Source organism: Lepidochelys kempii, chromosome 7 (genome assembly GCF_965140265.1).
Source record: "Lepidochelys kempii isolate rLepKem1 chromosome 7, rLepKem1.hap2, whole genome shotgun sequence".
In the NCBI taxonomy this organism is placed as follows: Eukaryota; Metazoa; Chordata; order Testudines; family Cheloniidae; genus Lepidochelys; species Lepidochelys kempii.
Window position 1 is genome coordinate 94,469,313 of NC_133262.1, and position 25,558 is coordinate 94,494,870.

The 25,558-nt window shown below is 42.3% G+C and overlaps 2 protein-coding genes across 5 annotated transcripts in view; one reads left to right on the forward strand and one right to left on the reverse strand.

Annotated features, from left to right (window-relative positions):
• Positions 1–25,558, forward strand: part of IDE (insulin degrading enzyme) — a 183,250-nt gene that overhangs the window by 17,904 nt on the left and 139,788 nt on the right. The window lies entirely within an intron of this gene.
• KIF11 (kinesin family member 11) overlaps positions 22,502–25,558 on the reverse strand; it is a 30,408-nt gene continuing 27,351 nt past the window's right edge. For all 4 annotated transcript variants that reach the window (XM_073353889.1, XM_073353888.1, XM_073353887.1 and 1 more), the window contains 2 exons: positions 25,148–25,264; positions 22,502–22,769 (listed from right to left, as the gene is read on the reverse strand). In XM_073353889.1, coding sequence (XP_073209990.1) covers positions 22,644–22,769; positions 25,148–25,264 — 243 coding nt within the window. In that variant the 3' untranslated portion in view covers positions 22,502–22,643. The remainder of the gene's footprint in view (positions 22,770–25,147; positions 25,265–25,558) is intronic.

Consider the following 25,558-nt stretch of genomic DNA (forward strand, 5'->3'; position numbering starts at 1 on the left):
ATCTTTGATTATTTTGACTATGACAGAGTGACTGATTTGTTGGACTGAAAAATAATGAATAAATAATACGGCAGTTTCACAAAATACTCATATTTATTATTGGCTGAAACTTCAAACATGTAACTCCCATGTCCAAACCAATTCTCTGAACACTATGATATGTAAAAAGAACAAGAGAGTCATGTTTGAACAGATACATACATATTTCAGTTTTAATTACACTTTTGAAAAGACTGTCCCATAAAACAATTTTTCAAACTATCTGCTACTAACCAACACTATGTACCCTGATGTGCTATCTCGTACATATGCATTGAAGTCAATGGGAGGCACAACGATCATAAGGCTGGACACAGTGAAGGCCTATATTTAAAAAGTTGAAACTGTCCATGTATTTCTTCTATCTGTGAGGTATTCCAGCCTCTGATCTTCCTGAACTAACAGTTGTGAACTAGCACATACAGGTATGGGAGTTTTGAGTACACATGGATCACAGTACCAATAGTTAATATTAATACCTAGTGTAACTCTATTAACTTCAAAAGAGCTACACCAGAGATGAGCGGCTCCTAGCTGAAATCAATGGAGTTACATCAGTGGTGAACTTGGCCCTAGGAGATTTATGGGAGGTGGAGTGAACTTCCATCTTGTAACACCAGGAATAGGTTAGCAGCAAAAATTACCTCTTAATTGATTCCTGAAGTATGTGTAGCTTTCCAAGATGCTCTATAATGTCTGCAGCCATTTCACTTCTTCCCACTGCCGGAAAGATCTCCAAACTCTTCCAAAAGAGGTGACCCTGCAAGCCCTGAAAATCCTCCAAGGAGGAAACAGTACAGGATGGAACATTTCATTTTCCTAACACCCCAGAAACCAAACTGTGCTGCAATCAGTGGCATTATGTATTACAGAAAATGAAGTCACACAACACTGTGGTGTTCCAGATATCTTGGCTGTTAGGCACTTTCCTCTAAAAATCATCCTCCCCACCACTTTGATGCAATTTAAATGAACTACAAACAGAATACATGGAAAACTCTCATTTCCATACAATTCTAAATTGGTACATGTAATATAACACAGAACATGATGAATCTTTGCTTAGAAAAAAACTGAAATTAATTAATTAATTAGTTGTTGTTCCAGGCAGAGCTGGCAGTGACCCATAAGGTTGCTTATCATTTTCCGACACAAGATTTTACATTCAACTGCTTTTAGTTTTACTCAACTTAAACCATTCAGGCTGAAATTTTGCATGCTAGAGGTCTGCCTCAGGCTAAATATTTCTGGAAAGTTTAAACAAAAATGGTTCAGTGGTTTCCAAGAAGGTTAGGGGAAATACATTGTTCTGCCAACCTTGTACTCATCTTTCAATCATTGTATTGAGAAGCTCTAGTGCTCCTTAAATGAGAAAACGTGTGGGAGGGAAACAGAGACCACTGCAAAATCTGTAAAGTTCTCTTCTTGCATGTTCCTTTGTATTCTCTCCTCCTGGGGGAGTGGTCTGTAGTCAGACAGAATAGAGGCCTAGCCTGTAAACTCCACAAATCCAAAGATCTGCAGGGAGAATAGAGCACAAATCCTGGGCCATCCTTGGGGTCGGCCTGACGCTCCATTATGAATAGAAAGCACCTTCTTCTATGGCACTAGGTTACCATGCTGTAGGAACCAGGCTGCTATTGGCTGAATGCCCATTAGCTGTGTACTGTCTCCAGCTCTGATAAAATAGAAGCTGCAGAGGGGAGTTAATGCTGCTTTTAGAACTGATTTTAGAATTATCATAGCAGATATTTATTAGCTTCCCAAAAGAAAACACTGCTGGGGTTTGGCTGCTTCCTGCCTCCACCTCTTCTAACTCCCAACATTCTCATCATTAACTCCCATTCTGGGACATCTTGACACTGTGGAGTACCTGCAAAGTTCGTCCCTGAAGTTCCAGGGAATGGGATGGGAGCATTTCTGTCCATTTTTGCTCTTCTTGATAAAGGAAAGGAAACATAGGTCCCAATATTAGAACTAAAGCTTGATCCAGCCTTTTATTCTAGATTGTCATGATGCTGAAAAGTGCACAGAGTCCAAATGGTTATTATGGTACTAGCTTCTCTCACTAAGATTCTGAAGTTGATTTATCTAAAGATTCACATAATTCATTGGAGTTTCTCTCTGAACCTCAAAGAGGGCATCTCCTAGATTATTTTGTGATTTAATGTGTTTCAGAATATTTATTCTTTTCTATTCCTCCCATGTCTTAAATTGTTTCTTATCTGACCTCTACATTTATGAGAATATGGTGAACAATGTTAAAAAAACAAAACTAATTTAGCTTTTCAGAAAAAACTATTTATGTTATTACTTCCTGTTTGATATTTCTTATATATCTCCTACCACATAAGGTGGGCTAACACAGATCCTTGGTATATGGGGAACTGACAATTTCTTGGCTAATTTTTATTTACTATGAAAGAGTGACTGCAACATGTTCAAACTTCTATCTTTATGTAAAGGCTACATTCATAAAAGTTACACCCCAAAAATGCTTATAAATCTCCACGACCAGATTCTTCTTTGCTCTATACCTTGCACAAAGCAATAGAGAATCTGTCCCCCAAACTACAGCAATGACAAAATACTTCTTTATATGTAGTGTAGTCAAAATTCAAAATACTATGAATTTCAAAGTGGACTTGCACAGCAAGAGTTTCATTGTTAACAGTTCAGTTGGTTCCAAAGTACACAGATCTAATTTGATGTCAATAGAAATTTCACATCAGGCATGAATTGAAAATGTAACTCAGTTATATTTTGTTAATGTTTTCCAGAGCCTTGAATGTTCCCCTTACATATTTTAACATGTTTGATCATTTTGGTATCAGAAAATCAATTCCTAGGTGTGCTCATTTTTATTTTGGGTCGATATGAACATACAGTAGCTGTTAATCGTCAAATACATAAGATTAAAATAACAATCAAGCCAAGTACCAAAGGTGTTCAACAATGGAGTCACAAGGGGAATTAGATATTAGTCATTGTGTGAGAAATATAGGGTTAGCTATAAGGCCCAGATACACAAAGGTATTTAGGCTCCTTACTTCCATTAATTTAGGAACCTAAATACCGTTGTAGACCTGGGCCAATAAGACTAATTAAGGCTTCAGGAATGGATGCTTAGAGACAAATTCAGAAACTGAGTAAAAGGCTGCAGTTCCAGTGATGTCAATGGTTTCCTAGGGGAAAGGGAGTTTTGCTTGTGTCAGAACTGCAGATTGGGCCTGGAGTGTATGTTTTGAAATATCTTGTAAGGTAAAATTTTAGGTGGCTGAAGTAAAGAAAGTATCAGTTTTCCCTAAGGCCAATAGTACCTCTATCTCTTTCTCCTGCCCACAATCACAATCCCCCTAATGAATGAGAACTGCATTTCAGGGCCTACCGTATGAATCACGTTACCATTAGTAATAGCACACAACAGGAAAATACCAAATAATAGAGAGAAGGGTCATTTTTGTATTTGATATTTTTGTATTTACATGTAATAAACAACAAAGAAATACCTTAGAAACAGTGCTTTTAAAGACCAATCACTGGAAGAGAATTTTCCTTTATGAAGACAACAGAATTCCTTTCAAATGGATGTGTTCAAGGAAAAGACAGTCTGACAGAGATGCTATCATTAAAGAGAAAATGGCATCTTGTCAAATGCTTCTGTTGCCGATGATTCAACATGGGCCTTTGACTCTGAACACTTTTTAATTTTTATTATGATTATTATTATTTTTTGCTATTGGGGAGTGGGAGGAGAGAGAGAAGAGAGGTCACATGAGGGCAATGGACAGTGGATTCACATAGAGACAGATTCCTCAGCTCAGTCCCTACATTCTCCAGCCCAATCTTAGCTGGGCAGGTTCACGCAGAAAGGCACTGCAGAACTGAGTTCTGTAGTACAAGGTGGGGTTTGTACTGGACTCCTAAATCCTGTTCCCACATCTCCACCCCCTTCAAAAGACCCACGTAGTTCAGTAGGATCTAGGGGTCTCCATGGCCCTGAGTTGGGGGGTAGGATTTGCGCCTTGGTGTTGTCATCCATATGATGCACAATGCATGAAAGGCAGATAGATACCTGTTCACTGGTGAGGGCTTAATTTGTTCATTATGTGTCAAGAATAACAAGTATGTAAACCAGCAGGGAACACTGTGAAGCTGTCATCATTGCTTTTTATTTTGCCCTTTTGTACGATGCTAAACAATTCCTCTTACTCTTTAGTGTTTACACACTTAAACAGAAAAGAAGTACTTGTGGCACCTTAGAGACTAACCAATTTATTTGAGCATAAGCTTTCGTGAGCTACAGCTCACTTCATCGGATGCACTTAAACAGTTGACAGTTATGGCCTGTTACTTCCTAAGCATTGTTTAGACAACCTATACACATTTATTTCTTTAAATCTTTCCCCAACAGTCAGTCCCTCCAACCTCTTTAGTCACATTTTTTGCTCCCCTCCAGTTTGTCTTTTTGGTAATGGGGCACCCAGCCCTGATTGTAATATTCAGAGCCCTGGTCTACACTAGGACTTTAGGTCAAATTTAGCAGCGTTAAATTGATGTAAACCTGCACCCGTCCACACAATGAAGACCTTTTCTTGGACTTAAAGGGCTCTTAAAATCGATTTCCTTACTCCACCCCTGACAAGTGGATTAGCGCTTAAATCGGCCTTGCCAGGTCGAATTTGGGGTACTGTGGACACAGTTCGACGGTATTGGCCTCCAGGAGCTATCCCAGAGTGCTCTATTGTGACTGCTCTGGACAGCACTCTCAGCTCAGATGCACTGGCCAGGTAGACAGGAAAAGAACCACGAACTTTTGAATCTCATTTCCGGAGACTGCGGGAACTGTGGGATAGCTACCCACAGTGCAACACTCCGGAAGTCGACACTTGCCTCGGTACCATGGAAGCACTCCGCCGAGTTAATGCTCTTAATGCACTTAGAGCATTTTCTGTGGGGACACACACACTCGAATATATAAAACCGATTTCTAAAAAAACGACTTCTATAAATTCAACCTAATTCCGTAGTGTAGACATACCCAGAAAGTCTCACTAGAGTTGTAAGAAGAGAGGCTGCTCCCTCCTCACTCAGTGATGTGATGTGGCTACACATGCAGCCCAAACTTGCATTGGCCTTTTCCACTACCACATCACCTAGCAGACTTCTTTGTAATTTTCTGTTACCTGTCTCCTCAAGGTCTCTTTCAGGGTTATTGTGCTTCGGGTTTTCCCCTCCCATCCAATGTATATTTCTGAACATTTCACTCCAAATTCCAGGGCTTATATTTTTCCAAGTTAAATCTATTTTTGTTGTTTCACATCCATATTTCTATCCTCTCTATGTCCCTTTTATTACTGTTCTGTCCTCTCGGGCATCTGTAATGCTTTCCAGTGTAGTACCATTACAGAATTTAATTAATGTGCTATTTACTCCTTGCTAGGTCATTAATGAAGATATTCAATAAGACCCAAATGTCTACTTGTAGCACCTGTTATACATCTCTCCTGCTGGAGAGGTATCTATGTATTGTTACCTAATTTTGCTTTTCCAGTCCATTTTATAGATAGGCAACAATGCTCATACCCAGGCCAATCTGAATTAATTATAATTAGGAGTTTGTCAGATTACTTGTTACTTTACATAAAATAATGATGGTGGCTGCACTATTGTGTGAGCCATCAAGCTGACGTGGAATGGACATCAGACCCCTTTCCCAGGAATGGTGCCAAATCTGTAATCAGTGGACGGGTTAATTCAGTGTGAGATAACCTGATAGCTAAGAAAGATCTCATCTATGATGGTTTTTTTGCACTGGTACAGCTACACCAGTGCAGACCCTTAGGGTAGACACATTGCACTGGTGTAAATTATGACTTTGAGCACCGTGAGCCACACCGGTGCAAGTCACAGTTTACACTGGTACAACAGGGCGTCTGGTCTGCTTCATGACTTACAGCTATAGTTCAGGTGCAGTTACACCAAAGCAAAAAACAAAAAAACCCCACCCAGTACAGACCAGACCCAAGATAGCTGAAAATGCTAGTTTCTGTCTGGGTTGGTGCAGTATTAGGCACGTCCTTTCCTCTTCCCCAGCAGTACTACACAATTCCTGAAGCTGCTTTTCTTGAAACATTACTGTTCTCCTAGCTAGTTTAGACCATATTCCAGATCTTCTCACTAAGAAGTTAAATTATGGCATGGAAGAGTACTGTAGGGAGTACTACTATACCCGTAGTCAGAATAAAAACAAACCAGATTTTTAGTTACCCACAGTGAGGCTGCTACATTATTGATCTATTTAGTTATTTTTTTGCAGCTTAAGATGGAGATACCAAAGTCAGTGGCTGTTGTGCAGTTCAAATTTTTAAAATGAACATTGACTCCAGTCTCTCTGAATTAGTCATTGGACACATTTATCATATCTGATCCAGCTGGTAGCCAGAAGATGGTTTACAGCAAAATCTATTCCTGTATGCAGTTATTTCAAGGCTGCAGGTTTGCCCACTTTATTGGTCAAGCTGTCAGTTTGCCCTCTCTAATAGAGTACGTTGGATCAGCTTGGGTGGGGGCTGATGTCAAAAGGACACCCTTATCTGTGCTGTGAATGGTATATCTGCTCTGGGGATCTCTTCCCCTCTCTGCTATTGAACAAACGCACCCACATGACTGGGTGATGCCATCTCATTTATCAGCCTCTCTCCTAAACATCTCAATCTGCCTTAAATAAAAAACAAAACAAAATGTGCATGTGCACAAACACACTCAGAAATAAAAAGATCACAGGATGATGAGATGAGGCGATAGAACCCGTTGCTTGATCTGAGCGCAGGTCCTATTTGTTCCACCTTTATTCAGGTTGATCACCTTATGCCATAAATTGTACTGCTCAGCCTGCATAGGGAAGGAAAATAGGGCCCTTAATCTTGGCGTCTTTCTTATTCCTTTTATCCACTTATTCTGTCAGTTTGTCTGTGATTATAAGAAAATGCATTGAATGATCTTATTTGCATTTCCAGTTATGTTTGAGTTTCTTTTTAAATCATCTAGAACAACAGAATCTTTCACTGTTTTGTTTGCTCTTATTATTCCAACATTATCATGGACCATGCGCTAAATGCTTTATTTAATGTAGGTGAATTCATTCAGAAAGTCGTAACAAATGAGAACAGCAGGTGCTGCATTTTTAGTGTGCAAAGAATATTGTGTGATTTTATCTACCCTGTATTGCAATACACAGGGTTAAATGCCAGTGAACAATCTGTATGTTGGCAAAGGGCCCACCTCACTGGAAAGTTAAGAAATGTGATAAGAGGCTGAAAACTCAACTTCTCAGAAGAAAGGAATGAAAAGAACTGACTAAAAAAAAAAAAAAAAAATACTGATTAAATGTTCCTGGGCAGCCAAAAAACCCAGAGAAAAGGGTATTTCCCAGAAATCCAATGACTGTTAAGATCATCTAGCTGCTGGAAAGACCAGGCCCACTGAGTCATCTATCTGCCGCCCTGACCGGGAAAACCGAGAAGTCTGCTGCTTGCCAGGGGCTAAGATTCGTGATGTGACGGAGAGACTGCCGAGACTCATCAAGCCCTCGGATCGCTACCCCTTCCTGCTTCTCCACGTGGGCACCAATGATACTGCCAAGAATGACCTTGAGCGGATCACTGCGGACTATGTGGCTCTAGGAAGAAGAATAAAGGAGTTGGAGGCGCAAGTGGTGTTCTCGTCCATCCTCCCCGTGGAAGGAAAAGGCCTAGGTAGGGAGCGTCGAATCGTGGAAGTCAACGAATGGCTACGCAGATGGTGTCGGAGAGAAGGCTTTGGTTTCTTTGACCATGGGATGGTGTTCCATGAAGGAGGAGTGCTGGGTAGAGACGGGCTCCATCTTACGAAGAGAGGGAAGAGCATCTTTGCCAGCAGGCTGGCTAACCTAGTGAGGAGGGCTTTAAACTAGGTTCACCGGGGGAAGGAGACCAAAGCCCTGAGGTAAGTGGGAAAGCGGGATACCGGGAGGAAGCACAGGCAGGAATGTCTGTGAGGGGAGGGCTCCTGCCTCATACTGGCAATGAGGGGCGATCAACAGGTTATCTCAAGTGCTTATATACAAATGCACAAAGCCTTGGAAACAAGCAGGGAGAACTGGAGGTCCTGGTGATGTCAAGGAACTATGACGTGATCGGAATAACAGAGACTTGGTGGGATAACTCATATGACTGGAGTACTGTCATGGATGGTTATAAACTGTTCAGGAAGGACAGGCAGGGCAGAAAAGGTGGGGGAGTAGCACTGTATGTAAGGGAGCAGTATGACTGCTCAGAGCTCCGGTACGAAACTGCAGAAAAACCTGAGTGTCTCTGGATTAAGTTTAGAAGTGTGTGCAACAAGAGTGATGTAGTGGTGGGAGTCTGCTATAGACCACCGGACCAGGGGGATGAGGTGGATGAGGCTTTCTTCCGGCAGCTCACGGAAGCTACTAGATCGCATGCCCTGATTCTCATGGGTGACTTTAATTTTCCTGATATCTGCTGGGAGAGCAATACAGCGGTGCATAGACAATCCAGGAAGTTTTTGGAAAGCGTAGGGGACAATTTCCTGGCGCAAGTGCTAGAGGAGCCAACTAGGGGGGGTGCTTTTCTTGACCTGCTGCTCACAAACCGGGTAGAATTAGTGGGGGAAGCAAAAGTGGATGGGAATCTGGGAGGCAGTGACCATGAGTTGGTTGAGTTCAGGATCCTGACGCAGGGAACAAAGGTAAGCAGCAGGATACGGACCCTGGACTTCAGGAAAGCAGACTTCGACTCCCTCAGGGAACGGATGGCCAGGATCCCCTGGGGGACTAACTTGAAGGGGAAAGGAGTCCAGGAGAGCTGGCTGTATTTCAAGGAATCCCTGTTGAGGTTACAGGGACAAACCATCCCGATGAGTCGAAAGAATAGTAAATATGGCAGGCGACCAACTTGGCTTAATGGTGAAATCCTAGCGGATCTTAAACATAAAAAAGAAGCTTACAAGAAGTGGAAGGTTGGACATATGACCAGGGAAGAGTATAAAAATATTGCTCGGGCATGTAGGAATGTTATCAGGAGGGCCAAATCGCACCTGGAGCTGCAGCTAGCCAGAGATGTCAAGAGTAACAAGAAGGGTTTCTTCAGGTATGTTGGCAACAAGAAGAAAGCCAAGGAATGTGTGGGCCCCTTACTGAATGAGGGAGGCAACCTAGTGACAGAGGATGTGGAAAAAGCTAATGTACTCAATGCTTTTTTTGCCTCTGTTTTCACTAACAAGGTCAGCTCCCAGACTGCTGCGCTGGGCATCACAAAATGCGGAAGAGATGGCCAGCCCTCTGTGGAGATAGAGGCGGTTAGGGACTATTTAGAAAAGCTGGACGTGCACAAGTCCATGGGGCCGGACGAGTTGCATCCGAGAGTGCTGAAGGAATTGGCGGCTGTGATTGCAGAGCCACTGGCCATTATCTTTGAAAACTCGTGGCGAACCGGGGAAGTCCCGGATGACTGGAAAAAGGCTAATGTAGTGCCAATCTTTAAAAAAGGGAAGAAGGAAGATCCTGGGAACTACAGGCCAGTCAGCCTCACCTCAGTCCCTGGAAAAATCATGGAGCAGGTCCTCAAAGAATCAATCCTGAAGCACTTGCATGAGAGGAAAGTGATCAGGAACAGCCAGCATGGATTCACCAAGGGAAGGTCATGCCTGACTAATCTAATCGCCTTTTATGATGAGATTACTGGTTCTGTGGATGAAGGGAAAGCAGTGGATGTATTGTTTCTTGACTTTAGCAAAGCTTTTGACACGGTCTCCCATAGTATTCTTGTCAGCAAGTTAAGGAAGTATGGGCTGGATGAATGCACCATAAGGTGGGTAGAAAGCTGGCTAAATTGTCGGGCTCAACGGGTAGTGATCAATGGCTCCATGTCTAGTTGGCAGCCGGTATCAAGTGGAGTGCCCCAGGGGTTGGTCCTGGGGCCGGTTTTATTCAATATCTTCATAAATGATCTGGAGGATGGTGTGGATTGCACTCTCAGCAAATTTGCGGATGATACTAAACTGGGAGGAGTGGTAGATACGCTGGAGGGGAGGGATAGGATACAGAAGGACCTAGACCAATTGGAAGATTGGGCCAAAAGGAATCTGATGAGGTTCAATAAGGATAAGTGCAGGGTCCTGCACTTAGGACGGAAGAACCCAATGCACAGCTACAGACTAGGGACCGAATGGCTAGGCAGCAGTTCTGCAGAAAAGGACCTAGGGGTGACAGTGGACGAGAAGCTGGATATGAGTCAGCAGTGTGCCCTTGTTGCCAAGAAGGCCAATGGCATTTTGGGATGTATAAGTAGGGGCATAGCGAGCAGATCGAGGGACGTGATCGTTCCCCTCTATTCGACATTGGTGAGGCCTCATCTGGAGTACTGTGTCCAGTTTTGGGCCCCACACTTCAAGAAGGATGTGGATAAATTGGAGAGAGTCCAGCGAAGGGCAACAAAAATGATTAGGGGACTGGAACACATGAGTTATGAGGAGAGGCTGAGGGAGCTGGGATTGTTTAGCCTGCAGAAGAGAAGAATGAGGGGGGATTTGATAGCTGCTTTCAACTACCTGAAAGGGGGTTCCAAAGAGGATGGCTCTAGACTGTTCTCAATGGTAGCAGATGACAGAACGAGGAGTAATGGTCTCAAGTTGCAGTGGGGGAGGTTTAGATTGGATATTAGGAAAAACTTTTTCACTAAGAGGGTGGTGAAACACTGGAATGCGTTACCTAGGGAGGTGGTAGAATCTCCTTCCTTAGAGGTTTTTAAGGTCAGGCTTGACAAAGCCCTGGCTGGGATGATTTAACTGGGAATTGGTCCTGCTTTGAGCAGGGGGTTGGACTAGATGACCTTCTGGGGTCCCTTCCAACCCTGATATTCTATGATTCTATGATTGCCTTTGCACAGGATGGCTGTATCAGCTAGCTGTCTCATACAATGTGATTAGCATACTAGCCCCATCATGCAGTACACTGGAAACTGGCTCTTAAAATTAATACTATAAACATATTTTTTCTATAGTCTTGTCTTCTATTATGGTAGCCTCTGTTAGAGGAGAACCTCCATAAAAACCAAAAACAACCAGTAGCTAGGGATGCAGGAGTACATGAGAGGGTCCTGTCTATTCCCTATTCTCCCATTTGCACACCTACATGGACACACCCTGCTAGAAGAGAGAATATCTATCCAAAGAGAAAAATCCAGACAGTTAACACAGCACGGTTTTATTGTCAGACAAAGGAAGGAGCGATGATGTCTTGGAGAGGCAGCATTGTCCAATGGCACTGAACTAGTTCTGTTCCAAGCTTTGCCACTGTTGTGTGAGGTAAGACAAGCCACGTCTTCGCTCCGTGCCTCAGTTTCCCCTTGCACCTTTGTCTGTCTTGCCTATTCAGATTATAAACTCTTCAAAGCAGGGACTATCTGTAAGTGACCTGCACAATGGTTGGTTGAGGCCTCTATGTGCTACCATAATATAAATAATAATGATGATGATGATGCAGAAGCTGTTACCCAAGCTTTCAAGTCATAGTTCCAAGTGGGGATATCTAAGGCTATGTTGATTATTTCCTTGAGCTAATTAGGACGGGAAGTGATTTTAGGAAGCCCCATTAATAGCTGATTAGTCTTTCTCTTGAAGCTCAGTTATCATCAGATTGGCTCGCAATTTTTCCAGTGCCACTAATGCCTTTGGGTCTTTAGAATACAGTTTACCGTGCAAAGCTTTCCCTAAAAATAATCAGCTGAAACAAAACATCCAGCTGAGACCCAGAGGCTGCAAGACTAGTCCTGGACACTGGGCAAGATAATGAGAGAATAACTAACATAGATAATCGGCAAATCATTGAAATGAATTGATTCAACTCTGGCTGGCGTCCTTATTTCTGCCTAAAAGCTTCTGTGAAATCTGAATAAGTGGCCAGTTATCTGACTGTCTCTTCCTGTTATCTGGCTCTAATGACAGAAGTGGGAGAGAGGGAAATGATGTCTTTGAACAGGATCATGGCCTTTCGTTTAAAGTAAATAGCAAATAAAAATGGAATAATAATATCTGGAGAAGGAGTCTGGCCTGGGTTGGTCCTGCACAGATTAAGTAAGCCATTAAAGCCATCAGACAATATAAGGTTGTTGCAGTAGGTGCGGCACTTCTAGTCCACATACACCCCAGGGAGAATCAGAAAGTGATTGTTTGTAATGGTCTAAACATTCTAAAAATGCAGCACAATGTTGCTGTTAAAAGAGACAAAACACAGCCAAGACATCTCACACCTCAGGGAATATTTGTTATATATGCTTTTTTACATGACTGAACTGCAAAGTCCAGGAGATTCAAAGTAAGGGCTTGTTCTCCATCATTAACTCACTGCTGTGAGTTGTACTAACAGGAGGGCGATACAAGCTCCACTCATAGACCAACACCTAGGCACAAGGAGATTTGTTAAGAATAGACTGATCCTCTTGGCTCCAGATTGCTTTACTCTTCTCGCTGTAACTCAGACTATGGGCTGTGTTATGATAGATTTTCATGTCTGTTACGTTACAAATCCTGAAAAAAATCCTTTGGCATGTATTTATTTACATCGCTGTAGTCTGTGAGACCCAGATCCTCAAAAGGTATTTAAGTGCCTGACTCTGATTGATTTCAATGGGAATGACCATGCCTAAATACCAAACACCAACATTAGACTCTTATTTGTGTCATAGTCTGACAACTGGTAATATGAACTCCATGATAAACTATCTTCTTTTTTCAAGACTAAATATGCCCAGTTTTTAAAACCTTTCCTCATAGGTCAGATTTTCTAAACCTTTGATAATTTTTATTGCTCTCCTCTGGACTGTTTTCAGTTGTCCATGTCTTTCTTAAAGTGTGATGCCCAGAACTGGACACACCGGTGCTGAGTGGAGTGGATCAGTTACCACCTGTGTCTTACACACAACAGTCCTTTAATACACTCCAGAATGATATCAGCCTCTCTTGCACCTGCATCACATTGTTCACTCAATTCATGATACATGATAATCCATAGATCATTTCAGCAGTACCAGTGTCTAGCTAGTTATTCCCCATTTTGTATTCGTGCATTTGATTTTTCCTTACTAGGTGTAATACTTTGCACTCATCTTCACTGAATTTTATCCTGTTTATTTCAGACCAATTCTCCAATTTGTCAAGGTTATTTGGAATTCTAATCCTCTCATTGCAACATCTCCCAGCTTGGTGGCATCTGCAAATTTTATATTTTATAATTTTATTTACTAACATTTATTAGCTGTAATTTTCCATTCTTTCCAAAGAGCCTCTACAGTTGTACTCACAGTATTAAAGCTTTACAGGTAGAGAGAGATGTAAAATAGGACCAGTACAACTTCCAAAAAATCTAAAACATGTTTCTCCCTCAAAGTAATCGGTCCCTCATTTTCACAAGCATTAAACTCACTTACTTTAAAACAAACCAACTGACACTCCAAGGCCTAGTCCATATTGTAGACGAAGTGTCTGCAAAAAATATAGTATTTTGAAAAACTAAGTTACAATACTGAGATCACAGAGAAATCTCTATTGGATAGTGCATTTTTTTAAATGTTTTTTTATTTTAGTCCTATAATTTAGAAAAATGCCCATCTGATTTTGTTTTATTAGAGAGAAAAAATCCAGAAACTAGGCTTCATCCTAAAATAAGTTTTAATAGCCTAGACATAAACTCTGCAAAACAGGGTTCAGCATAGAAATACTCAAAAACTATTAAATGTAATGGACAAGAAAGCAGCTACCAGTTACTGAATTTCCACAGTTAAAGCAGTTTTATGCCTGCTATTCACAGGTACTACTCACATTTATGATAGCAACCTTTACAAAGTCAATTTAATTATCTTTATCTTATTACAAATAATAAATTTAGTTGCCCTACAATGAAAATCAATTGTCAACATAAGCTATGGATAACATCTAATAAAATTGCCCTTTGTAAATCTATGATTAATAAGACTGGTTTCTGCATTAACTAACAGACATCATAAAATTTTGTTTCTGGCATTGAATCCACCTATGCAAGGAAATTCAATCTGACATGATGAACCTAAAACAAACTGCCAGAGCATATGAGCAAAAGTTTGGCGCCAATCGTTATTATATTGTGACCATTTGAATATGTATATCTATAAGACAGATTGGTTTTGAAATGAAGGTAGTGTGTATTGCTTTAATTAAGTCATACAATACACTGGATATAACAAGTGATAAATGATCCACTTTTCCTTTATTTCCAGAGCACACTGATAAAGCTTTAGCCATGCAGCTATGTAAGGTTCTGTCAGTAGTAGCAGAAGTTATATGAAAGTTGAGCAATCATTTTCCCAACATAATTTTTACACAGAACAGTGGTTATTTCAGTCATTACACAGAATGAGATTCCCCTTATGATAAAGATGTCAAGGGGTTTCCATTTATCACAACGAAAGCTATGATACTCGAGATACTTGAAGTTATGTTCCTGAAGTTAGTTTGTCTAGTGCATGAATTACTGTGTGATCTTATTGTAGACTTGGGAGTTTATTCTTTCTTTGATGCAAAAAGGATCCATGCTGATTACTCCCAAAGACACTTATTTAATTGTATTTTTGTTAAAGGCCCATTGAAGTCAATGAGAGTCTTTGAAATTATTTCAATGGGCCTTTAACAAAAGTACAATAAAATAAAGATATTTATCTTGAAGGATCCCAAAGGCACTTTACACACTTCAGGACAGGAATACCACTGAAAGCAGTCGCCTCTGGAGTGAAGGGTGGCAGCAAAAGAGTACATTACACAGCAGTGGGGGGAAAAAGAGGAAATATCAGCCAAGAACACTAAGACAAGTCCTCCTAAGTGCCATAGGATCTTTATTGTCCATATAGAACAGACAGGATCCTAGTTTCTTTAAGTTCCTTACAGTGGAATAAAACATAAGTGTGACATTTGTAAAACACTTTGAAGAAATGTGGCCTAATCTTCCAATCTATTACCTTGGTATGAGTCAATTGACTTCAGTAGAATCATCCCAGCATAAAACCAGAGTAATAACACAGTGGGGAAGTCAGCCCTATGAAGTGCTACTTATTATTATGATGAGTGGAAACTGAGGTGTCATAGTAATTTCTATAGCATAAGCTTTTATTTTTATTATTATTTGTGATAAACTCCTAGAAATCTGAACAGAATATTTCCTTTCCTAATTTTATTTTCCATTTTGCAAAATTGCAGATTTTTTCTTGTGTAGAATTGAGCTGAAAAACCAATTTTTTTGTTTTAAATTGAACTACTGTAACTAAAAGTACAATTCTGACCATATAAATACAATTTTTTTTAAATATACCAGTATCACCTATGCTACAGGGACATGGCCAGGTTAAAATTAAATAACTATTTGCATGTGTTACTGAAACATCTTAAACAATTAAATCTGTAAGGATTTTAAAAATCTAATTTATTTTTTTACCATGTATGATATTTAATTTACACATTTCTCTCGGTTTGGACAATGAATTAACCATTGGAATTATTTATCAAGGGTCTTGGTGGATTCTCCATAACTGACAATTTTAAAATCAAGATTGGATGTATTTCAAAGATATGTTCTAAGAATTATTTTGTGGAATTTCTATGGTCTGTGTTATACAGGTCAGACTAGATGATAACAATGGTCCCTTCTGGCCTCAGAATCTATGAATCAGTGAAAAGAGACTAGATAATTTCTATTTGTTTCTAGTCATTTTCTCTTTCAGGTTCTCATGAACTAACACAATTTTGCAATGTTTGGGTTGTAAACAGGATAGGAGAATTCTTAGCTGCTTAAAAAATGTTTTCATTGAAATTAAAGAAAACAAGGAAACAAAAACTTAATTTACAAATTACGCTGATGGTCTCCTGTTAAAGAGCTTCGGAAATCATGTTTCCTTGTTAGCATCTGGTGCAGAGCCAGCACAAAAAGCACAAGACATTTTTGTGGACCCCACCAAAAAAGGCAATTTATTTCTAACTTAATCTGCTATGGCAGGGTAGTTTGTGGATTAAAGATTTTCTCCATTGTAACCATCCTAAGTAGGGTTGCCAACTTTCTAATTCAAGAAAACCGAACACCCTTGCCCGCACACTGCTCTGAACCCTTCCCTGAGGCCCTGCCCCTGCTCACTCCATCCTCTCTAGCTGCAAGATACTTCTCATGCCTGCAGGCCCCTTGCCCAGGGGGCTGCAGTGCTGTCGTGCCCAACGTGAAGGTTGGGCCCCAGAGGAAAGGAGCAGGAGGCTGGCCACCTGGCACTGAGGGGGCTCTGCTCTGCCTGGGCTCTGGGCTGCTGGCTGAGTTTTATTGTCTGGTTTTATTGCCATTTTATTTTCTGTCTCTGATTATGATGGTGTCCAGGAGAACTCCACTCTTCCAGGGGCTGCCTAAATCACCCAGCTTGGAAGAGAGGAGGGTGGACTGGAGGGGAAAAGATGCAGAGGGGGTGGAGGAGAGAGGATGGGGAGGGAAAGAGGCCAAGGATGAGAGCAGGGTGGAGTTGAGAGGAGGCAGTGAAGGAGAGAGGAGGAGGTATGTTGGGGTGGATGGGGATGCAGGGGGAGGCAGAAGGCTACAGGTGCATGAGGATGTGGGGGGCACAGGGGTGTATAGGGACATAATGGGAGTGCAGCAGTGTATGGAAGTGACATGGGGTGTAGCGCTGTCGGGGGTGAGGGACATGGGGTGGTGGTTCTGTGAGGTGGAGAGGATGTATGAGAGAGTGCTTTAAGGGGTACAGGGCTGGGATGGGTAGGTGTGGGGGACAGGGTGAGAGGGGGGGTTGGGACAGTGAGATGCAGTGAGAGGGATGGGGAGGGGTTCAGTGATGGGGGTGCAGGGCTGGGGGAGGGGGAGAAGTTGCCCAGAGTGCCAGGCTCCTGGGGCCAGTGGTGGACTCAGGAGGACGATCCCAGGCTGGGGGGGGGATCGTGCTGCCGGGGCAGAGGTGGTGCTGGGGCGGTGCTGCCAGGCCCGCCCCTGCCTCCCTGAGGTGGCCGGGCAGTGCTGGGTGCTGGGTTCATCTCGTTCTCCTCCCCTCTCCTCCAGCAGCCCCATTCCCAGCACTCTGAGACGGGGATACATACCTCGAACTCCTGGGTGCTGGAGATAGGGCAACAGACCATGGGGTCACCGCAAGAGCACACACCACAGCTCAAGCCCAGCCACAGGAGGAGCCTGAGGAGGAGAAGAGGGCCAGTAGCAGCAGGAGAGGCGTGTGCCATGACCCCTCAACAGCTGCCTGCTGAGCGTTTGCGAGTTGTGCCAGTTTGTCCCCTGCCCTGACCCAGCCAATGGGAGCTGCAGCTGCCCTGGCCACCCCTAAGCCTAGGAACCGGCCATGCCAGCTGCTTCCCAGGAGCCGTGTGGTGCTGACCAGAGCCGCCAGGATCCCCTTTTGACAGGGTGTTCTGGTAGAAAACTAGACACCTGGTCACCTTAAAATGAAATTATGGACTTCCACTGCTTGACAGGGAATTTTTAAATTATATTGTGCCCTACTTTTTGTGGCCAACCTCTTTATCAAGACATACTGGAATGAGGTGCATTCCAGAATTGTTAGAGATTTAAACATTGACCTCAGCTGCATCTGGGTACATGCTGACCAGAGGCCTTTTGAACCTTGTAGGATTTAGTGTACGTGGAGTTTGAGCTTGAGTTTAACCAACAAGCACATCGTACTACTTTGCTGGCTGATCCACATCTCATTTATAATACTGTAACGTGTAATTGACTAATGCACAGCTATAAAATAACTATGGGGGTGGACAGTTTATACAACAGACCCTTTCACCATGAAAAACAGTTTCTAATAAGAGAAGAAAAAAAATAGTTGGAAAAAGGTTGTATGTACCTTTGTCCAACTGCTCCAAGTATATTTTTTGTTAATCTTTTCCTACCTTGTGTCTTTATTTTTAAGGTGCCCTGGACCATTTGTACTCCTTTTCCCATGTCTTTTTGAGGGAAAAGTCATTTTAATGTTTTAAATTGCCACTTTTCCTCCATCTTCTGCTCTTCACCTGCCCCCATCATTATAGGCTTCCTCTCATTTCCCCCTACCCATTTAAAATAAAAGCACTGGATGGCACCCAGCATAACTGGGAAAGCTGCGGTTGGCAGATAGTTGTCTTCCCCCACCCCCAGTCATAATTTCTGATCTGTCAGATAAAATCAAACACCAATTGAAGACTCTTTCTTTTCCCCCAATGAATAAACCTTGCTTCAATAGCTGCTCTGCTGCAACTCCCACCACTTCAAAACATAAGCAAGTAGCCTCTCCCACCTGGAAAAAAAAAACAGACTCCAGCTGCTCTGCTCCCTATCTCCTCCTGGGTTAGCCACCAATTTACACAAACAACTCACAAAACCTGCAGCTCCCATTTCACCACATCAGGTCCCAGACACCTATCTGTCGCCTCCTTGAAATCGTAAGCTGGCCAGTTCCTCCGACCTTCCAATTTGGATTCCTTCATGTTGCTCTTGTAGTAGGGTAGTGGAGCTCTCACTGGCAATGGGAATCTGAGGCTATTTTGATTCAGAGGACTGGAAAGAGTCTACAAACATGCTGACACCTCATTGCTCTATATTTTCAACAAAGAATGGAGTTAGAAGCTTCTAGCCCCACCATCCTAAGTGCACTTTATGATGCTGCTGCTGTACTAGATACAACCAGCCCCTTGCAGCATTCTCTAGTGCATTGCTGGAGAGAAGTGGGGAAGTCATCTACCACAAAGGGTTTTTGTTTAAAGAAAAAAACAGGAGAGCAGATTTAATTGGTGGAGCATGGCCCTCCTTATCCCCTCATTACCAGCCACCAGTGGGTGTAGGAATTCATTTTAATCATAGATAAGATCCCAGCTGTTGGTGTATGGATGTAACATCATTAGAGACCAAATTGGTCAACCAGAGCATGTCTTTTTAAAACATCCCCAGCTCCACTGATCTTCTCTATCATGCCCCATAGGACTCCTCCAGACAGGGCTACTAGCTTGCTGTTATTTTATTGGAAAAGACTATACTCCCCTTCTTGTTAGTCCCATCATGAACCCAACGGATGTTGCCTATATATCGCTTCCCATCTTGACATATTCCCCATTAGAGTAAGAGTACTCTTTCCTTTTATTGATATATTACCTTGCATCATGTACAGACAAATAGCACTGTTCATTTTTATTGTTGGGAATGTACATATAGTAGGGGAAAGAGGTCAGGATTTTTTTTATTTGTTTTTTTAAATAAAGTTTTCTAGTGCCACTTCAGCAGAGCCAAAGAAGATAATCAGTGTTGCTTTCTTGAGTGGTGGGCTCTTTTAAACCACCTCTGCCCCTTACACTAGTTTGAATATGGAAATAGCCTCACTAAAGTATCATTTTGATACTAAAGCTTTTTAAAATTTCAGCTATTGCTAGTGAAAAGCTATAATGCCTGTTTTTTAAGTATTGTTTTCTCTCTTCTACATTCAACCTCTGTAAAGTGTTTTTATGCCGATGTTAACACAAACAAGCATTACCATCATTTAAGTCAGGGGTGGGCAAACTTTTTGGCCCAAGGGCCACATCAGGGTTGCAAAACTATATGGAGGACCGGGTAGGGAAGGCTGTGACTCCCCAAACAGCCTGGCCCCTGCCCCTATCCACTCCCTCCCACTTCCCACCCCCCTCAGAACCTCTGCCCCACCCAACCCCCCCTGCTCCTTGTCCCCTGACTGCCCCCTCCCGGTACCCCCCACCACTAACCACCCCCTCCCAGGACCCCAACCCCTATCCAACTGCCCCTTTCTCCCTGTCCTGCCTATTCCGTTCCCTAGCTACACCCCCACCCCCTGACAGACCCCCTGGGACTCCCAAGCCTATCCAACCCCCCCCGCCCCATTCCCCATCCCGACTGCTGCCGCCCCCCCCCCCCCAGAACCTCTGCCCCATCCAACCTCTCCCTGCTCCCTGTCCCCTGACTGCCCCCCAGGACCCTCCGCTCCCCGCCCCCTTACCATGCCGGAGCCAGCCGCTGCGCTGCCAGACAGGAGAGGCAGGCCAGGGGAGGGGCCAGGAGCTAGCCTCCCCTGCTGGGAGCTCAGGGGCCGGGCAGGATGGTTCCACAGGCCAGATGTGGCCTGTGGGCTGTAGTTTGCCCACCTCTGATTTAAGTCCTTGTTTGTGTACCAGCAACAACCTCAGTAAAGGCAGAAGTAGCCATCACAAGCATGTGAATGAATACTTGTGCTGCAGCACAGGCATGAGAAAGCAGTGTATATGTAAACCCCCACAAAATTAAGTGTGGCTATTTAAGAGAATCTCTAGGGTCAAGTTCCACATGATTGGTGATCAAATTCAGTCCCCAAAACTGAGTTTCTCGTTATGCAATCACTGAAAGCACCTAGAATGGAGTCCAAATCCAGAAGTTATATTGACATACATGATCAACGCTAAGACTGGTGCTCCAGCCTAAAAGCTTTGGTGTAGTTAATGGAAACAGCAGCTCCATCCCTTCCTTTCCACTAGATAAGTAGTGGAAGACATCTAGTAGAAGGAAATACAATTACATAAAGACCAAAATAGCCAGGGCCCACTAGTCCATGGCCATGGAATTTGTTGTAAGATCCATTCTATGCTTCCAGCTCTCATAGCTGAGGAAACCTTGGAAATATGGCCCAAGTGTAAGTCAGGGCAGCGTCTTCCGAAGTCTGTGGATAGCTTAAAGCAATAGCTTTGAGGTGTGTACCGACTCATTCTTAATTCTGAGATTAAGATGGACTTGAAAATTATTCCTGGTTTTCAAAGCCGTGACATCCAGCTAGTGTGCTTATTGCAAACTACACCTCAGGCGTCTCCAGGTCCCAAGAACACCAGCTATCTCCTCCACTGCCACAGGCCCTTCAGTTTCCACTCCAACTTCTATGATACTGCTCTGCATTGTCAATACAAGAGACTGTGGCATAATGACAATTGCTAATTATGGAACAAGCTGAATATAGAAAGGGGGACTACAGTATTGGTTTTACATTTAAGTCATTAAAATCATGTTTACATGTAAATTAAGTTACTGCATAATTTTCACTCTGCTTTACCAGAGTTCTGCAGAATCCAGGGACCTTATCACAAGTTCCAGTTTGCCTCAGTACACAGCACCTTGTTTCTACACCTTTTAGCAGATATCTTCTGACAGTCACTGTGTAGCTTTGGCAGTTGGGCACAAATACCATCTCTACAGACAATTCTCTCTCCAAATCCCTCTCAGACAAGAAAAGGGTCAAGTAAAACTTTGGCAGAGAGGCAAATCTGTTTCAAACAGGAATCCTGGCCCTTAGAACATGTGTCAGCCTGTTACCCACTAGCGCCTAATCTAGCACACATGGATCATTTCCCTCATATGGATACCTGAGATTTGGGGGATGGGCCATGGTTTACATGGGTGAAAAGCCAAGAAGAGAGTACCCTGGAAATCACCCTCCATTTATAAGCACCCTTCAACCAATCAGAGCAACAGAGCAGCCCACTTTCACGATTCCATTCCTCACTCCCCATCCATTCCTATACATCCTTCACTTGTCTCATGCTTAGCAGCACATGAACGTCCTCCACTAACTGGAGAACACACCGAGCCCCCAAAACATCAATGGGTACTACTCCCAAGAGTCAAAAAATGGTGGTTGTAACATTAGGGGGCCAGGCTGCAGCAGGAAAAGCAGGTATAGCTCAGGAGAGTTTGGATATTTGACTTTGGCACAGTATTGTCTGAACATTCATTATACCTTTCAGTTAGTGTTGTTGACCATAAAAACTAATAAGCCATGCCCAGTCCACTGCACCATTTTGCTTCATATTAAAGGATGAACAATCCTGCATGAGCAGAAGATCTCTTATAGTGTGATTTCTAGTACTTTGGCTAGACTAGTGTATTTGTTTTGGCTTTTTGATTTGGTAATCTTTTAAATTTTACAAGTTTGTTAATATGGGGAATGCTTATTTGTAGCAGTGCTGCAGATTCTGATGGGCTTCTTTGAAGTATCCACTTATATAATAAAGACAGTACTTTGACACCAGTCTACTACATAGCAACAGGAGACAGACTGAGGCAGGTATAAAAGCAGAATGCCAATATTTACAGTCAATTAAAATAAAAATAAAAAAAATGTAGAAGTGACCTATTTGGAAAGCTTGTCCCCATCTGCCCATGTTGTTTTAAATCTGTTGGTTGTATTGGTTTGTAAGAAAGAGAAAATGGCTAGAGAAAGGCTCATTAGCATTATAAGCTTTAGATTTTAAAAGTCTTTATTTAACATACAGAGCCATAATTTGAAGTTTTAAAAGTCTGTAAATGCCATATAACTAAATTATAGCATATGCTATGTAACTAAGTTACAGTGTATAAAAACAATTCAGACAAAAAGGCAGGACAACTTCCTAGAAAATTTGATTTTGCAACAATATATCACTATATACAGCACCTGAAAATGGTTGAGAAAACAGACTGAACAGAAGATCAGAGGTAAGTTTTACAAATGCAATGGTCTGCATTAAATATCTTAGTTCAGTGCTTTTAAAGGAAGCTTAGACTTGGGAAGAGATTGTTCTGTTGTCTCCTCCATCTTGGACCTCTCCAAGATGCTTGTAGATTTGTTCTCTTTATCCTTTTTTACACTCTTTTTGTGCTGCAGGGTTTAAAAAAGTACCCAGTTAGTATTACACCTTTACACACAATGCTAAAGAATGCAACATTACCCTCCATTTTCTGGTTGCCACATAATTCTGCACACAATACTCAAAGCATAAAAAATTATACAGGACAATTTTCTGAAGACATCTGTTAAGATTTATTCTTGAGGACACAAGAGAGTCTTACGAGCCTAAGGCATTAAGATTTTCTCTTAAGATCAAAAAGAAGATACCTCAAGGAATTCCTGTATGTGCCTAAGAACTGATTTGTTGGAAGTCATTTCTTTAAAGATAGTTCTTACCGTAATTAATGAGAGGGCACCCTTAGCTATAGTGAGACAAGTTTATAAACAGCACACTTTTATTGCTAATGAAAGCAAACCAACAATTACTATTCCATCAAAAAGAAAAGTCTAAAAGGTTGTGCAGTTAGATTTAAATCTGATTCTTGTATGCAAGTTTAGATGTACCCTTTAGGCTTCTGATAAGTTACCAGTTATTCCCGAGGGAATTCTGTGTCACTGTGTACGCACAGAATTCATGTCCCCCGCAAAAAATATGTTCTGCCGCAGAGGCACTAAAGTTACGCTGTTTGTCCACCAGGGGCTGCTGTGGTGCCAGAACAGAGAGCAGCAGGCCATAGCATCTAGCAGCAGATAGGGAGGAGGAGAGGCTGCATTACTCACAGCGCCCTCCCTGTGGGGCCAGGTGAGGAGATATGGGGGGGGGGGGGGGGGGGGGAGTGAAGCAGCACAGACAGAGCAGGGCACACAGGGCTGCATGGGAGTGAGGGTGCAGTGCCACATGGGGATGGGGGGACTGAGTGGGGGTGCAAGGTCTCCTGGGGATGAGGAGGGGGGGTGCAGGGACACAAGGGGACAGAGACAGATATGCCCGACTGAATGGGAGAGGCTAGGAGTCAGTCTGGATCTGCATTGGAAAGGCTCCCCAACTCCCTGATCCCCCCCCACAGAACACACTTCTTCCACCCATACCCAACAACCCTCTAGGTTCACTCCCAGACTCCTTCCCACCAATTACTTCCCTCCCCCTCAGCTCCTCCATTACCCCAGACTCCCCTAAGCTTTTGCATGGCTTCTGAGGGATGCAGGAAATATGTTTCTGTATTGCAGTTTAAATGAATTATTCAAAGGTTCTGTATTAATATGCCCAGTAAGGATCTATTTGTCAAAAAACATTTACTGAATCTTTTTTGTTGTCTGGATTGTTACAGACATACTTGCTGAGAAGTATTTTGAAATAAATTACCAAAATAATTGAAAGTAGTGTGTTTAATTTGTGTTATTTTGACAAATAAAATACGCAGAATTTTAAAGTATCATGTGCAGAATTTTTACATTTTTGGTGCAGAATTCCTCAAGGAATAACCAGTTTAACCCTTTGTGTTTCATATAGGCCCAAACAAGGTGAAGCAAACATGTACTATCAGGTGTTTAAGGATACACTAAACAAATCCTCAGAACATTTGATCTCCCTCACTGAAACAAATATTGATATAGCAGTCCACATGGACAGCCTAGAAGATTGCCTGTTTAGTTTCCAAGTCATATTGGAGAGGTTATGTTCAGCAGGACAAGTATTTAATCCCTGGAGTGCTGCAGTAATTCATGACCAGATACTTCTTTTGCTAGAGTCAGTTAAGAGGTTTTTGCAACTCTCAAACCGCACCCTCCTCCAAGGACCTCAACATCTTAAAAGAGATCCTATAACTAGACAGTACAAAGCCTTTGAAAGCAGTCCGCCCTTTAACTATCCAAAACAGGGCTTTGGAGTGGAGCCCGGAGCTGGAGCAGCAGGTTTTTGCCTGGAGCTGGAGCAGAGCCGGAGCACAGCTCCAAAGCCCTGATCCAAAAGGGATTATGGGTGAAATTAGAGCAGCTCTGAATACTTTACCAAGAAGAGCCTACCAGGCTAACACTAGTCAATAAATAAAAAGAAACAAAACAAAGTTTACCAGTTCCCTCCCCAGTGGAGTTGGGAGTACTAATCTGTTGCAAAGCCATTATGGTAGATGTTCTATATCTAATCTAATGCTGCGCTGTCTCATGTTGTAAGTACATGAGTTGATGTTCCCCTGTGCCAGCTTCAGTTTTAAGAAAAACTTACTTTCAGCTGAGTTTGATGAAAAAACTCAATTTAAGGGGGGAATTTATTGGATGCTTCTTTAAATTAAGATATATTAAGTCTCAAGTTGATATTCTGAAGGACTAAGTCTAGTCACAAACCTACACTGACAATGTTACACAAGTGCTATTAAAAGGCATGTCATTTAACTACTTCTGACCCTATTATAGAAGGGGCACCATGCTTCCTGGTCAAATCCAAATCTGTCTGCAACATTTGTGGAAATTACCTGGAAAAAGGGAATACCACTATTTTTTTGACAGCACACACTTGTGTCCAGGGAAGATTTATCACTGAAGATACTTTCGTTAAATTCCTGCACCACCTCTTCTTCCTCCAATGAGTCCTAAAAATAGAAATGGCCAGTTTATATGAATGGCTAAATTCATAAGGGATTTACAATCATTTGATTACGTCCCTAAAATATATGGTACAATCTTTTGAGATATTTATAGATCTTTACATGCACAACTATCAAGCAAAAAAGACCGTTTAAACATAAGACTTGGTTTAATCTCATCCTGTGCATTTCCTGAGCTTTGCATGAACACTCACATTGTACCTGACGAGTGCAATGCAGAATGTAAAAGCTTCCAGAACTCTGTGTTAACAGAGTTGAAATGAAACACCTTTAAAGTGT